Genomic DNA, 17,759 nt, shown 5'->3' with positions numbered 1-17,759 from the left:
TATACTCTCGGATATATGACCCACCAACTCTCAACTTGAGGCCCCGCCTCAACTTCCGCTCAAACTCATAGCAACGGTGTTCCTCAGACGCCACCAGTTCAGGTGCAAACCTGGACAGACTGGTAAAAGTAGCCTCAAACTCGGCCACTGACAAGCCCTGTTGATTAAGCTAGCTGAACTGATCCCTCAGCTTCTCCCTAGCTGCTGCAGACAAAAACCTCTCCTGAAAAGCATTCACAAATGCCTCCCAAGTACCACCAACACGAGCCTTCTCGTACTTCCACCATTGACCCGCATCTCCCTTCAGTTGGAAGGATGCCAAGGTCACTTTCAGTGCTCCGTCCTCGATGCCAAGCATCTCGAACGTCTTACTCATTTGCTCTAGCCACTCATCAGCCTTCAGTGGCTCCTTCGGATCCCCGATAAACTCATCCGGATTAGACCGAAAGAACTCCCTCTTCAAGAAAGAAGGCCCTGCTTCAGCGGCCTGATTCCCAGCTCTAAGAATACCCAAAGCTCCTGCTATCTCTCTGGCCAAGGCACCCATAGCCTGCTGACCTACTGGCTCAGCCACATTGGCCTGCCCAACTCCCTCCTGCACTGCCGGAATCTCACCCGGTAACGGTACTTCCTGCCTCGCAGGTCTACCACGCCTAGCTCCTCTTCCTCGTCCTGACATCCTAATAAAGGCAACACAGAACGTTAGCACATTCACAAATGTGCCGAAACTAAACACTCACGTCCTAATACATGGACAACTGTAATTCACTCCACATAAGCACATAAACACATAAGCACTTACGAATTTCATTCCCGGATAATGATAGTCCCAAGGCGTTACTAGAGTTCCGGTTAGAAATAGCATTGATCAAGTGCTTTTCCAACAAGACTCCCAGAAACTCAAGGATCCAATCAACATCCTAGAAATTAAATCCCATACCCACATAGTCACATAAGCATGTTATTAATTAAGCACATAGCATATGATACTACATCTAAATCTCTATCAAGCGAGACAAACCCATTGTGATACTAATCACTTCCCACGTACCCAAAGTATTCGAACCCGGTACGCTCTGATACCAAGTTGTAACGCCCTCAAAATAAGAACATTAAACCCTACAAATAAGACAGGCATTGATATTCAAAAGTTCCACATTCTTTCATTTCTCAGAGTTTCGTTATAAAAAGTATTACATGTTAACAACAAAAGCAAATGCCCTACAGGCTTACAGCTTTCCAAGTTAACACTTGGTTACAACCAAAAGAGTACTAACTCATACACATTAAGCCCTTGGCTTGTATTTACATGTAATACATCAAAAAGTAAAACGACACCATTATGTCCGTCTTAGCCTCCCAAGCTATGTCCTTGGAGGTGGCATGCTTCCTGCACCTGAAAATGATATTCCCATATAGGGTGAGCCACAGCCCAGTAGAAATACACTAAACCAACCATGAACAATGACTAAAAGATTAGCAATTGATAGATGGCTAACACAGATACATTCACATAAATTACACATTTATGTCATACAACTTACGAGTCCAAGTTACCTTTCATTTTCCCTTTTTCAACAGATAAGCATGCTAGCACTATCATCATTTCAACAGATATGTATAAAAACATTATCCACATTCACAGATAAGCATATGAGCCATATCCACATTCTATACAGATATGTATAACCACAATATCCACAGATAAGCATGTAAGCTATATCCACACTTCACAAAGATAAGCATATAAGCTCTATCTTCACTTCTCTAGACAAGCATATGAGCTGTATCTACGGAGTTCATCCCCTATCTTCTCCCAACACTATCCGGTTTAGAGGTACATCCCCTATCTTCCCCTAAACCGCGGAGTACATCCCCTTTCTCCTCCTCTACACATAACGTATACAAACACAATGGTTCTATATACAATCACCCAATACATACAGTTAATGTATTCTATCAACCCTCAAGTTCCATGACATACTTCATTGATTAGTTTCAGTTTGCCTAATCATCATGCATTGTCTACAACAATCACGACTATCCTCCACCGATAGCCCAAAGCAGTTATTTCTAAACAGAATATAAATGCACAAATGGATATTCAATCAACATTTCATTCCCTCACTTCTCGCCATTAATTATCCCAATTAATCAATAATGTAATTAGGTCATTATCCATAATTACCATTTCAACCCTTAGGTCCCATTTTCATCAATGATTTAACATTCATTCAATTTCTCTATGCCAAACATGCATCCAGGTTTATTATGAATAAAACCCCAACTTTTGTAAAATTACGCAAAAGCCCCAAACTTTCACAAATTTACCAAACCAAGCCCAACATCTCAAAATACCAAAATTTAAAGACAAAATCCATAGAGAGGAGTAGGATATCCCTACCTCAAATTCGGAGTTCCAAGGGAGAAGACGACAAAACCCAACGTGCTCCAAAACCCGAGATTTTCAGATTAAAATGAAGCCCTCGACGATCAACAACTTTTTTGTAAAGGCCAAAGGTGAGCAAATCACTCCTACTAGATCAAAACCTAGAGAGAAGGTAGAGTCTAGAGTGAGCGGCTCAACAATGGTGATTTTGGAAAAGTAAGAGAGAGAAGAGAAAGTAAAAAGTGATTTGAAAAGTCACAATTTCGGGACTTAAACCCAGTCGCCCGCTCGAGCGTAAAACACCCCGCTCGAGCGTCACTCACAGACTCCCGCTCGAGCGTCCAAATGCACTCTCCCAGCATTTATACAGAACCAGGCCTCCGCTCGAGCTTCCAACTCTACGCTCGAGCGGCACTCAGACAACCCTGCTCGAGCGGCCAATACCACGCTCGAGCGTACAACGCTGCACAGGAAAATACTGAATGGGTGTAATCTCCGCTCGAGCGCCAAAACCCCCGCTCGAGCGTACAGGCCAAAACCTGGGCAACTAGTTTTGGTTTCTAAACTCAACCAACCTGTAACAAACCTGCCCAACACATCCTATAACTCAATTACGAAGTAAAAAGGATGTAAACAAAATAATAAACAACTACCAACATCCACGGACACATGTCCGGATCACTTGTACAACAAGGATAAACCCGGGATCTCTATATTCACCACCTCCACTAACCATTATGCAACCCCCATCTAGGTTTTTTTTTTTTTTTGATCTTTGTAAATATAAAAAGATAATGTTGTGAAAATAAAAAGGTACCGTTAGAGTTTTAAAGTGTTAAAAATGAAAAATAAAAAAATGTGTGATTTTAGGTTTTCTTATTCCATATATGGGTGTTAATTTTTTTTTTAAATCCATAAATTATGAAATAGTGTTCATTTTAAAATTTTATTTATTGATGGGCAAGTCAATTAAATGTTTTTAATTTTTTACAAATAAAAAATTTGAAAATTTTGTTCAAAAAATTTAAAAAATAGCCAAATCATAAAGAACAATATAAGACGACTTATTTTATAAAAAAAAAAAAGAAAAAAAAAACTCATAACTATATTATCAATTCACATATATCAAAAGAAATAATAATAACAATATAAAATATACACAAACATCCACCAAAAAAAAAAAACCTTCAAATCAACTCCCAAAACAAAGATAGTTGATAGATATATATTTATTATCAATTTAGTTGGAAAAAAATACATTGGAAAAAAAATCATATAGAAAAAAGGAAAAAAAAAAGAAAAAAGAATACTCACACGAAAATATAAATTTACAAAAAAAAAAAAAAATCACAAACAAACAAACTTGAAATAAGTTTGGACTATTGAAAAAGAGAGAGAATAACCATTGCATCATTACATTTGGGGAGGAGTTGGCCGGGCTAAAAAAAAGATCAAATATTGAGTATTTTAAAGAGAGAAATGTATTAAATTTTTAATTTGATTGGGTTTTTTAAATTTTAGATTTATATTAGTTTCAGAAAAAGTGAGAGTGGGATGAAGGTGGCTTACCATATTATTTTGAATTTTGAAATTCAAAATCATAGATAATTATTGTCTTTATTTTTTTTTTATTTGAATTGTTTTGATCAACATTATTTTTGACAAGAGTGAGGGTAACTTATCATATTGTTTTAAATTTTTAAAATTCAAATTTGTAGATAATTACAACTTTTTTTGTTTTTAGATTTTTGACTTAAGGAACTAACCAATAGATTTTTTTTTTTATTTCTTTAAAAATTAACAAATTAACACAATTAGTTTGAGAGCTTGGAGCTTCCACAATCATTATTCTTAAAAAGACCTTTTTCCTTATACATATAAAATTGGTTAAAATTTATTTTTGACTTCTCATCTATAAAAACTAACAATAAACATAAATTAATTTTTTGAACACTATAAAAAGGTAAATAAAGAATTATATTATCAATAATAATAATAACAAAACATATTTTTATTTATCATGTAACATTTCACTACTGCATTGATAATAGACATTAATAATAAAATTCATTACGATAATACAACAATAATAGATCAAATGATAAGTAACATGTGATCACAATAATTTTTTATAGTTATACAAAAGTACCCAAAATTATATATAAAAAATAATATATGATCCATATTCTATTTTTATATGGTAAAATTCACACTTAATCTCAACCACACATTAGTTTTCTAAATTAATTCATTACCCAAACTATCTACTATTTTTTTAATATTTACCTTTTCAAAATCCACCCAAACAATGCTTTGGCCGAGCTCATCATCACTCTTGTTGTTGCCATGCTCATCACCTCTACTAACCATATACAACTCCGGTCTAGTTTTTTTATCTTTGTAAATATAAAAAGACAATATTGTGGAAATAAAAAGGTACCGTTAGAGTTTTAAAGAGTTAAAAATAAAAAATAAAAAAATGTGTGTTTTTAGGTTTTCTTATTCCATATATGGGTGCTGAATTTTTTTTTTAAATCCATAAATTATGAAATAGTGTTCATTATTTAAAATTTTATTTGTTGATGGGCAAGTTTTTAAATGTTTTTAATTTTTTACAAATAAAAAATTTGAAAATTTTGTTTAAGAAATTTTAAAAATGGCCAAATCATAAAGAACAATGTAAGATGCCTTATTCTATATATATATATATATATATCATAAATATATTATCAATTCATATATATCAAAAGAAATAATAACAACAATATAAAAAATACACAAACATCCACAAAAAAAAAAAATTCAAATCAACTCTCAAAATAAAGATAGTTAACATATATATATTTATTATCAATTTAGTTGAAAAATGAATACATTGGAAAAAAAAAAGTCATATAGAGAGAAAAAAATACTTACACGAAAATATAAATTTACACAAAAAAAAAAAAAAAATCACACACAAACAAACAAACTTGAAATAAGTTTTGGACTATTGGCAAGGAGAGAGAATAACCATTGCATCATTACATTTGGGGAGGAGTTGGCTGAGCTGGAAAAAATATCAAATATTGAGTATTTTAAAGAGAGAATTGTTGTCTATTTGGTAACGTTTACGTTTTTAGTTTATATTTACAAAAATTTTATAAACTGATTTTTGTTTATTTTTTATTTATTTTTAGAAAAACATAATCTACAAACGCGTTTGGTAATTGATAAAATGTTTAAAAAAAATTTAAAAATAAAAAAAGAGTGAGAAATGACAAGTGGTGGCAAGTGGCAGCGGAAGACGGTGGTGGAAAGTGGTGACGGTGGGTGGTGGGTAGCGGGTGGTGGTGGGTGGTGGCGGGTGGGTGGTAGTGGTGGTGAGTGGATGGCGGGTGGTGGGTGGTAGCGAGTGGGTGGTGGTGGTGGTGGCGGCGGGTGGTGGGTGGCGGTGGCAGGCGAATGGCGGGTGGTGGTGGCAGGTGGGTGGCTGATGGCTGGTGGGTGGGTGACGGTGGCAGGTGGTGGTGACAGGTGGGTGGCGGATGGCGGGTGGTGGTGGCAGGTGGGTGGCGGGTGGTGATGGTGGGTGGGTGGGTGGGTGACGGTGGCGGGTAGGTGGCGGGTGGTAGTGGTGGTGGGTGGGTGGGTGGGTGGGTTGGTGACGGTGGTGGGTGGTGGTGGCAGGTGGGTGGGTGACGGTGACGGGTGGTGGTGGTAGGTGGGTGGCGGATGGCGGGTGGTGGGTGGTGGTGGCAGGTGGGTGGCAGGTGGTGATGGTGGGTGGGTGGGTGGGTGACGGTGGCGGGTAGGTGGCGGGTGGTGGTGGTGGTAGGTGCGTGGGTGACGGTGGTGGGTGGTGGGTGGTGGTGGTGGTGTTGGTGGCAGGTGGGTGGCTGGTGGGTGGTGTTGGTGGTAGTGGTGGGTGGGTGGCAAGTGGCTGGTGGTGGCGGGTGGTGGGTCGTGAGTGGTGGTGACGAGTGGTGGCGGGTGGATGGCAGGTGGGTAGTGAGTGGTGGTGGCAGAAGACGGTGGTAGAAAATGGTGGCGGGTGGTGACTAGTGTTGGGTGGTAAAAAAAAAAAAAAACTCAAAACGGAAACACATTTTTTGAGTTTACATTTTTTGGCCAAATTTATAAATTGATATCACTGATTTATAAATCAAAAATTTACCAAACAAGTTTTTATTTGAGTTTTTAAAATTTTTGTAAATATAAACAGAAAACTGAAAACGTAAGTGTTACCAAACGGCATTTGATTGAGTTTTTAAAATTTTAAATTTATATTATTTTCATGAAGGTGGTTTACAATATTATTTTGAATTTTGAAATTCAAAATTATAGATAATTAGTGTCTTTATTTTTTTTATATGAATTGTTTTGATCAATATTATTTTTGTAAAGAGTGAAGGTGACTTTATCATATTATTTTGAATTTTAAAATTCAAAATTGCAGATAATTAGAACATTTTTTTTTTTGGGAAAATCGGTCTAAGGTCCCTATCCAACTTTTAGTAATGAATTAGGTCCACAATCTGTTCTTTTGTAGTTTAAGGTCCCTCACCCCATCCTCTCTCCATCCACGTTGTCTTGAGCTTGAATCGGTGGTGTGATCGGAAACGTAATCATCATCACTCTGTTTCTGAAATACTGTAACAGCTCTGCGATTTGAGCTTCTTCCTCAACACCTTCTCCTCCGACTCCTCCCTCCGCTTTGCCACCGTGGCAGACCTCCGCGCCGCCCGGATCTGCGACCCGGCCTGCCTTTCCTTCTCCAATGGCGCACTCTAGCAACCTCCCCTGCGATGGAGACGCCATTTGCATGATCTGCAAGAAGAAGTCGGCGGAGGACAAGACCATCACCTGCAAAAAAGGTTTCACAACCTTAGACCTCCTTAACCAAAATTTCTCTGATAGTATTGACAATGATATTAGTCAACTACTTCTTCAAGCTGGAGCCAAAGAAGGATATGCACTACAAAGTTTTGAAATCCAAACACATCATCATCCCCAACCACCACCACCTCCAATCCCAAAATCACCCAAGTTCAAAGAAATGATGGTCTTATCTCTCTCTTCAATGACCAAATCTGTGTTGTTGGCCATCTTCATCTTCTTAGCCGGGGCTACCTACACATGTCTGTTCAGTTTGCCGGGAGTATGATTGTCTAGAGAAATTTGAATTTCCTCTTGATTTAACCCAGAGAAAATTCAAATTTCTCTGGATTCAATTTTGACCGGTTTCTTTCAAGGCAAGTTATTGATGTAAGTTTGATAGAAATGATGGTCTTATCTCTCTCCTCAATGACCAAATCTGTGTTGTTGGTCGTCTTCATCTTCTTAGCCGGGGCTACCTACTCATGTCTGTTCAGTTTGACAAATATTTATCCACGGGGAAAACCGTGGTGTTGAGTTGGCAACAATAAGCTTTAAAGATCTTATATCGGCTTCTCATCGATTACCAAAAATCTTCTATTTCTTGGTGTTCAATACTGTCACTTTTGCTGGGAGTATGATTGTGATACTGCTAAACACATGGTCACTGGTCAATGAATGGTCACTTTGCTTTAGAGCAATTCTAATGTTTCACACCTTGGCAATCATAGTTATATATATATATATATATATTCACAATTTTCAGAGAAATTTGAATTTTCTCTGGGTTGAATCCAGAGAAATTCAGAATTTCTTTGGATGAAATTTCTCTGGATCAATTTTCTCTGGATTGAAATTTCTCTGGACCAATTTTCTCTGGATTGATGTTGAGGGACCTTAGACATCATGAAAATATTTGATGTCCTTTATACTATAAAATCATAATATCAAGGACCTTAAAAAAAATACCCATTTTTTTTTTTTTGTGTTTTTGGATTTTTGACTTAAGGAACTAACCAATAGATTATTTATTTATTTTTTATTTTTTTAAAAATTAACAAATTAACAAAATTAGTTTGGGACAATCATTATTCTTAAAAAGATCTTTTTCCTTATATATATAGATTATCTGTAAAAAAATAAAAAATAAATAAAAAAAACCAACTGTAAGCATCGTCATAAAGGTGATTGATAAATGGATTCTTATGTATGCAGTTAGATGCTCATATCATATCGCAATGACGATCATCTGTTGGTTGAAATGCCCACATATGCCACTGCAATCATCTTGACTCTTGACGCCGATCGACATGTTACAAGTGGGATTACTTTCCATTAATTAACCACTTTGAGGGGCTTGTATATTTTATTAATTAAAAAAAAAGGTTAATTACACTTAGTATTCATATATTTTTATCATAACATTATTTTAGACTCTTCACTTTTAATTGTGACAGTCAATCTTTTATAATTTAAATCAAATTGTAATGTTACTTTTTTGTTTATCTATTGTTAATGAAATTAGCAAAAATTAAAAAAGAAAGGAACAAAAATTAATGTGCTAATCACACCCAAAAAAAGAAAAAAAATGTTGCATTAATGTAGTTTATTGAGTACTTTTCCAAATAGTTTGTTGGTAAAGTTCATGCCAACTTTAGCTATCTTTCCCTTGAACTTAAACTCATTACATTTTGTTTAAAACTTTTCAATCTTGATTTTTTAAAGAAAATCTAAAAAAGAGGTCAACCAAAAAGCTAAAAAAATCAACATTTTTTAATTGTCTTTTTGTCTTCAGGAATTTTTTTCTTAATTTCTTAAATTTTTTTCTTTTCAGGTTTGTTTGGTCAAATAAAACCTAAATGTGTAAATATTTTTTAAAAAATTATTAAAAACAAAACTAAAATTAACAAAAAGTCAATCTCAAACACTCATAATTGATGTATTATTTAATTACAAAAGTCACATTATGATATTATGCTAGTGATAAACTCATAAAATTTTTGTTCCTAAACCATTTTCCTTTCCCTTATCAAATTAGGATAGGTATATATATATATATATATATGAAAAGTTATTTGATAGTCTTAAATATGATCGCATAATATCTCAAGTGCGTTTTGATTGTGGAGAAGGCAGAGCTTATAATTTTATACTAGGTGATTGACGAACATTAAGTGATATAATAATTTATAATTAATTAAGGATATGACAATGTGATACTCATGGGCAACGAAATACTTTTTCATATGTATATATGTATGTATGTGCGCCTGTGCAAGGAACGTGAGAGTGAAACCCACAGAAAAAAAAAAAAAGGAGAGAGACTAGCACTAGAAGTTAGGGATGGCAATTTGAAACCGACCCGACGGGGATCCCCGACCCCGATTTGAGCGGTTTTTCCACGAAAAATACTCCCACGGGTCGGGAATGGTAATTAAAAATGAATCCCCGATGACTTTCGGGTCGGGGACGGGGATACGTTTCCCAGCCCCGTCCCCGTCCCCGGCCCCGATCCCCGCCCGACCCCCCGCCCCGATTCTCCCCGAAATAAAATTACTACTTTACCCCCGTATATATATATATATATAATATATGAGTGTCTTTATGTTGCTCACACAATCACTTTGCTCCTGTTGGCAGAAAAATTGAGAAAGAGGGAGGGAGGCTGTTGGCCTGAGAAAAATGGAGAGAGGGAGGGAGGGTCCTCTGCCGCCTGAGGGAGGGAGAGAGAGCCGATCCTCTACCGTCGCCTCCTCCTCCTCGTTCTCCTCTTCCGATCGTCCTCCTCCGTCGTCGCACTCACAGCCACCCATCGCCTCCGAATCTCCGATCGTCCTCCGTCGTCCATCGCCACTGTCGTCGACGCCGACCGTCCTCCTTCGTCCACCATCGCCTCCTCCGTTGTCCATTTCCGCCGATAGTCCACTCTCTCTCTCTCTCTCTGTGACACAGATCTCAGATCTGTTTGCATTTTTTTTTTTTTTTTATGATCTGTTGATGAATCTGGGGATGTTGTTGATAGGGGATGATGATGAATGATGTTGTTGTTGATTGTGTTGCTGTTGAAACAGATGGAGGGCGGGGAATCTTCGGGGTCGGGGAAACCCGATCCCCATTGGGGGCAGGGATGGGGATGGTGGTAGGTTCCTCGTCGGGGATTGGGGCTGGGGCCGGGGAGATTTTCCAAATCGGAGATCGGGGACGGGGAGTGCGATCCCCGGCCCCGCCCCGCCCTGCCCCGTTGCCATTCCTACTAGAAGTTGGAGAAGGATCAAAATGGCAACAGCACATTCAACAAGAAGACACCCACTCCTATGCTTTTGTATCTTCCTCAGTTCTATGCTCTCTCTTTCTCATGGGAGGCTTACTCCCAATTTCAAAATCCGAGCCGTTAATCTTGGAGGTTGGTTGGTCACAGAAGGATGGATCAAACCCATCTCTCTTCGATGGCATCCCAAACAAAGATTTCTTGGTTTGTACACAAACAAAAACATCCAAAATTTCTTGGTTTTGATTCTCATCTTCTAACGGCTCAATCTTGTTTTGAATTTTGACGATTAGGATGGCACTGGGCTGCAGTTTAAATCGGTAACGGCCGGAAAATACCTTTGCGCCGAAACAGGCAGAGGTTCAATCATAGTTGCCAACAGGACTGTTGCTTCTAGTTGGGAAACATTCACAGTAAATTTTTTTTTTTGTCGAAAAACACAGATGACTTTATGTTTTCTTTGATGGGTGTGAATTAAATTTTGTAAAATTACTTTAATTTCTCTGTTTGTTGTCATTGTTGTGGTGAAGTTGTGGAGGATCAATGAGACGAGCTATCAATTAAGGGTGTTCAACAAACAATTTGTGAGAGTAGATAGTGGTGGAAATGGGATCGACATGGTAGCTATGGTTGCAGACACTCCAGGTAGATTCGAAACGTTTGAGATTGTCAGAAATTCTGATGATTTGAACCGTGTTCGGATAAAAACTCCTAATGGCTTCTTCTTACAGGTTTCCCTTTATTTCTTCAATAATTTAAACTTTGCATACATTTTTTGAAACTCGGAGTAAATTCAAATTATAGTTTGGCCAAAAGTGTAAAAGATTGATAGTCACAATTTTAAAAAGATAATAAAAGCAAAACGAATAGTATAATTTGTCTTTGTTGCTTTAATCTAAATTATAAATTATATATATATATATTTTGTGTGTGTAATTTTATGTAATTAACTATATGCATCCACTTCAAACAAGATAATTCTATGGAGTTACAGAAAAGCATAAAGTTAAAGCCTATGTTATTGGTTGTCAGCATCACTGGGGCAACCAGATAAGAATCAGATTCAGCAACTTCCGCGAATGGGTCTCATTCAATGTATGTGTCAACTGAAAATTCATAAAGTTGGTGGCATTTGAAAGGGATTTTCTTTCCCCTGTACTTTTTAAAAAAATAAAAATAAAAATAATAAAGTCCCGTTTCGTAAATGATTTTTTTAGTTAAAAAGTTAAAAAATTATTAAAAAAATTAAAAAGTTAACAATTTATATTTAAAAGCTAAATATTTTCTTTCTTTTTATTTTTTGCATATCTTTTCGTAAAAAATTAAAAATTCATCATAAACATACTAATTTTTTTTACATCATATTTTAGTCGAAAAGCCAAAAAGTTATTAAAAAAGCTTGTTTCCAAACGAGGCCTAAGTGCTTGCTTGGACAGAACTAAAAAAGTGTACTTTTTTTTTATATACATATATTTATTTGGGTCACATTAATCAACATCTCTTCTCTATTTTTCTAATCACTTTCTATACTTTTTGTACAATTTTTTTTAAAAGTCAAAAAGTATACTTATTTAGAAATTCCAAACCATCCTTAAATAAGTCAGGGTATTTTGAAAAGTAAGAGTTGTGCTATAAACATAGAAAATTTTCATAGAATTGTTCACAGATGAGAGACACAAGAATAAAATGTCTCATCTATGAATAATTCTGTAAAAAGATTTCTGTATTTATAGCTTTTTCAAAAGAAAAATGTTAAGGATTAAAATATTTTATTAATATTTCTACCAAATATTTTATATAAGTGTGAGACTCACACCATGTAAATCTTACAGTCATATGAGATATTTGATAAAAATATTAATAAAATATTTAAAATCTTCAAGATTACTCTTTCCAAAAAGTAATACCAAAAATCTTCCCAAACTAACGTGACAACAAAAATTTTATAACTAAAAGTTTTTTTATTTTTTTAAAGAGAACATAACTAAAAGTTATGTGACTTAAAATATTCATACAATTTTTATTATATATATATATATATATATATATATATATTTTTATATAAAATGTATAAATATTTTAATTTTTTTAGAATAAAGTTATATGCATCAATTGATATACTAATTAGTGATGTGATATAAAAATATTTTGTTTTGTTTTATTATTATTTTTTTTGGTTTGTTTTGTTTTAGAGAACATAACTAAAAGTTATGTGACTTAAAATATTCATACAATTTTTATTTTATATATATATATATATATATTTATATAAAATGTATAAATATTTTAATTTTTTTAGAATAAAGTCATATGTACCAATTGATATACTAATTAGTGATGTGATACAAAAATATTTTTGTTTTGTTTTGTTTTTTTGTTTTTGGTTTGTTTTGTTTTAGAGAGCATAACTAAAAGTTATGTGACTTAAAATATTCATACAATTTTTATTATATATATTTTTATATAAAATGTATAAATATTTTAATTTTTTTAGAATAAAGTTATATGCACTAATTGGTATACTAATTAAAGGGCAATGCTGGGGACCCCCAGTGGGGGGCGACCCCTAGCACCCCCAGTGACAGTTGGCAACTGTCCACTGGCTCAAAAAAAAAAAAAAAAAAAAAAAAACAATTTTTCAGCCAATCAGAGTTGACCCCCAGCACCCCCATTGGGGGTCCAACTCATTTTCCATTAGTGATGTGATATAATTTTAAAAGTTTTGAATTTTTATAATTTGTATAATGGGTGAGTCCATAGTTTTGAAGTGACAATATTCAAGCATATGTTACACTAATTGGTATACTAATTGGTACATGTAGCACCACTGAATTTTTTAACATGTGTTTAAGAACACGTGTTAATAGAATCGTTGAAAAAAAAAAAGGAATCGTTTTGATAAATATAAATATATATTATTTTCATTAAAAGGAGGATTCTCTCAAATCTAAAATCTAAATTGGAGGGGAATGTTTGGGTCTGTGGGTCATGGATCTTATTTCGATGATCCGAACAATTCATTTTGTCGGGCACCTTATATATTTCATCCATAAAAAAATTAGATCGTTATGATAATTACAACTTGTTCAATTTATTATTTTTATCATAAAAAAATGTATGATTTATTTTTTAAAAATACAATTATTGCTCATTTTCTAATGAAAAACATGATAACGTGAATAAGTTACAATTATCAGATCAACCTAATTTTTTTTGTAGATGAAATACATGAAATGCTCAACAAAATCAACGGTTCAGATTATCAAAACAGAACCCGTAAGGGTCCACAAGCCCAAATAGCCCCATCCTCCTTTTTTGTTATCCTAACCACCTAAACAGCCTCCATCCTCCTTTTTGTTATCCTAACCCAACCAGAAATGGAAAAAAATAGTTTTTTGCACTTTATTTTATTTGTTTATTCATAAATTATCTAAACATACCTTAGAAGGCCAAACTTCATAAAATAGTGAGGGCAATGGATTGTGATGACTTCAAAAAACAACCCCGCTAGGTAGCTCGAAAAATTAGAGGCTCGAGTGGCCTGAAATCACAAAACGATGTCGTTTTGCCTCTTTTTTTTTTTGTTTTTTTTTTTTGTCTTTCTGTTCTTTTCTTCTTCCTTTCCATTACTTGCAGAAGAAGAAGAGAAGAGGAGAGGAAAGGAGAGGAAAGAAATAGAGCAGAGAGATTCAAACCCAAAAATCAAACCCACAAATCCATGAAACACACACACACACACATATAGATCTGGAAAATCAAAAGTCAAATCCATAAAATACACACACACACATTTATACCTATATATACTTATCCATTTATACCTATATATAAGGAACATAAAATTATTAAAAATAAAAAAATTCTAGACAGATTGGGTCATCCATCCCCTCTTTGAGTAAGAGCACAGAGATAACAAAACTCAAAAGAGAAAGAACATATTAATTTATAACACATACTAGTAGGAAGTTGTATAGCATTAGACAATCGGCATAGCATAGCAAAATGTTTATAGCCTTCTCTCAGCAGAGCTTGCTAATCAACGCTCTCACTCCATCCTACAAACCCAACAACAACAAGAACTTGATTCCTCTGAATTCCATACCCATCTATGAAACACACACACACACACACACACATATATCTATATATAAAAAGAGAAAAGGAGAAGAGAGAAGGCGGCGACGGAAGTGGTGTACTGGCGACAGTGCAACAGTGACGAAAGAGAAAGGGTAGGGTGATGATGACGGCAGCGACGTGAGAAGATCAACTCCCCCTCCCTCTTTTCTCTCTCTCTCTCTCTCTCTCTCTTCCTTCCTCCCTCGGTTTCACAGATAAAAGAGAGGAAAAAAAAAATCAAAACAACGTCATTTTGATTTCGGGCCACTCGAGCCTCAAAAATTTCGAGCTCTGAAGCATTTTTCTAAAAAAATTGCTAGTTTGTCTAAGAGTTCAGGAGAGGGAAAAAAAATGTTAAAAATGTAAGAATAATGACACGGTTTTATTTTAACATTGATAAATTACGAAGGACTACAATGGCATTTTCAAACACATAGCCACATAAATCTCATTATTTACAAAAATTGTTACTTATTGACTTTCTCAATAAGAATTTGTAGGTAAAGACAGAGAATCTCGTGACAGCTGATTCAAAAGGAGATGGTAGTTGGGGAAATGACGATCAATATGTTTTCATTGTTACAAACACTGGGGGGCTACATGGTGAATTTCAATTAACGAATGGTTATGGTCCAGTGAATGCACCACAAGTTATGACAGTAAGTAGTACGTTATTTATTTAATTAAATAATTAGTTTGTTGTTGAGGCAGGGTAAAAATGCCACTAAAAAGTGGTTTATTGCTTGGAAGGAGGTGTATTTAAAATAAATAAAAGAACTGATTAGAGGGATGCATATAATTACCATCATAATTATATGTCAAGAAAATTTTATGAGTTGTGTACATCTCAGGAGCATTGGAATACATTCATAGTTGAAGATGACTTCAATTTCATATCAAGCAACGGAATAAATGCAGTAAGAATTCCTATAGGGTGGTGGATAGCTTGTGATCCAACCCCTCCACAGCCTTATGTTGGGGGATCCTTGCAAGCCTTGGATAATGCTTTCATTTGGGCACAGTATGTCTCTTAACCCTCGATTGATCTAAAACTAAAAACCTACAAATCACAACAAATGAATCTTTGTACAAAATTTCATGTTGCCCTATCCCCAACGCATTCGCAATCGTGGTGAGAATTTTGAAACACAATGGGCTTAGCTAAGCATCAATTTTGAGTGTTTCAATACTGACTTGTCCAAAAAATTATTTGTTTCTGCATTAGACACTGTAAAATTAAATTAGGCATATTTCTAAGCATGATAGGCTAGCCATGGACAAATCAACACCCTAAACATATATATATATATATATATCCCTGGTGATATTTGATTCATAAAGGTCTTCTGTTTGTAGAAAATATGGAATTAATGTCATTATTGATCTACACGCTGCACCTGGTTCTCAAAATGGCAACGAGCATAGCTCTTCTAGAGATGGGTCTCAAGAATGGGGGCTATCGGATCAAAACATACAAGAAACAGCTAATGTTATAGATTTTCTGACCTCCAGGTACAGCCATTCTTAATTTCTTGCTTTTTGGACCATACTTGACCTTCATAGAACAATATGGTAACAATTGGTCTCTTATAATTTTTTGTTTTGCACACATATAGGTATGCTAATAATCCAACCTTTTATGCAGTTGAGCTGATCAATGAGCCTCTCTCACCTGGAGCATCTCTCGATAGCCTGAACAAGTACTATAGTGCTGGTTACAACGTTGTTCGAAAGTACTCCTCCACGGCTTATGTGATCATGTCAAACCGTCTAGGAGCAATCGACCCACAAGAACTTTTTCCTATTGCCAGCAGCTTAGAGGGCTCGGTCATTGATATCCATTACTACAATCTCTTCTCCAATAGCTTTAACAACATGAGTGTTCAACAAAACATTGATTTTATCTACAACAACCGATCAGCACAGTTGAATCAAGTTACTACATCGAATGGACCCCTCACTTTTATAGGTATACAATCCCAAAATGCCAAAATAATCTGTTTTGTTTTTTCTTTCCATTTTTTTCGTATTTGTATGATTTGAATTTGCAGGGGAATGGGTTGCTGAGTGGAAAGTAAGTGGGGTAGCAAAAAAGGATTACCAAAGGTTTGGTAAGGCCCAGTTGGAAGTGTATGGGAGGGCTTCGTTTGGGTGGGCTTATTGGACCCTGAAGAATGTGAACAATCACTGGAGTCTGAAATGGATGATCAACAATGGTTATATCAAGCTTTAATTGTGTGTGTGTGTGGGGGGGGGGGGGGGGGGGGGGGGGGATGATTGTAATTTGGGTGAATTTGACTTTTTCATGGTGGGGAGGGGGGGGGGGGGGGGAATGATTGTAATTTGGGTGAATTTGACTTTTTCATGGTGGGCTTGGCCCATTGGTTATTTGCGTTTTGTTAGAGTTAAATGTATCAGTGAAGCTTTTATTTTATTTTATTTTTTCAGTGAAAGTAAAATTCAATCCTAACAATTAGTAACAAATAATACCAGTTTACCATGAATGTTAAATAATAATAATTATTATTATAATAAGAGCATACAAAATTGGCGTTTCTATAGCACAATTAATAACACAAATTGGCAAAAATTTAGTACTATTCATTGTTTGGCTACTCCTAAAATAGGCAGCAAAATAAAGCATCTTCCTCTCACAATCAATTAAAACAAATACAAACGGTCGTCATATATTTAATGAATTGATATCAAGAACGTTACAAAATTTTTCAATTAAAGCATCACATCCTATAAAGACATATATGTACACATACATACATATGTGGTAGTTTTTGCCACTCCATTAACAAAGAGCTAGGAGTGGTTTTTAAATAAAAATGACAAAAATATGGTCGACAAGGAAGCTATTAATTAGCATTTTTGCTTCTTGTTTGGTATATGTTGCCTGCGGGAAGGCCGATCCCCATTTTCGTGTCCGAGGTGTTAACCTTGGAGGCTGGCTCCTTGTAGGAGGATGGATTAAACCATCTCTTATTCATGGCATCCCAAACAAAGACTTAGGCATCGTTTGGGAATAGACAATTTTAGTAATTTTTTGACTTTTTAGTTAAAATATGAGGTAAAAATTAGTATATTTAGAATGACTTTTTAATTTTTTTACGAAAAGATGTA

General features: G+C 35.2%; 1 protein-coding gene across 1 annotated transcript; it reads left to right on the top strand.

The window, feature by feature from the left end:
- The first annotated feature begins 10,504 nt into the window (after window positions 1-10,504).
- On the top strand, window positions 10,505-17,064 carry LOC114293147 (putative glucan 1,3-beta-glucosidase A). Its single transcript, XM_028237179.2, has 8 exons — window positions 10,505-10,718; window positions 10,808-10,927; window positions 11,045-11,245; window positions 15,131-15,289; window positions 15,482-15,651; window positions 15,987-16,142; window positions 16,247-16,599; window positions 16,682-17,064. Exons 1-8 carry the CDS (start codon window positions 10,602-10,604, stop codon window positions 16,861-16,863), a joined length of 1,458 nt encoding a protein of 485 aa, XP_028092980.2. The 5' UTR covers window positions 10,505-10,601; the 3' UTR covers window positions 16,864-17,064.
- Window positions 17,065-17,759: the final 695 nt, after the last annotated feature.

This window comes from Camellia sinensis, chromosome 3, assembly GCF_055761805.1.
Source record: "Camellia sinensis isolate YWXY chromosome 3, ASM5576180v1, whole genome shotgun sequence".
Lineage (NCBI taxonomy): Eukaryota > Viridiplantae > Streptophyta > Magnoliopsida > Ericales > Theaceae > Camellia > Camellia sinensis.
Note: the sequence above shows the minus strand (reverse complement) of the source record. Positions and strands in the feature narration are given on the sequence as shown.

Coding starts and splice junctions, on each gene's coding strand:
- LOC114293147 (XM_028237179.2), top strand. CDS start 10,602: ATGGGAGGCTTACTCCCAATTTCAAAATCCGAGCCGTTAATCTTGGAG. Junction 15,652..15,986: donor AATGCTTTCATTTGGGCACA/GTATGTCTCTTA, acceptor TTCTGTTTGTAG/AAAATATGGAATTAATGTCA. Junction 16,600..16,681: donor TGGACCCCTCACTTTTATAG/GTATACAATCCC, acceptor TTGAATTTGCAG/GGGAATGGGTTGCTGAGTGG.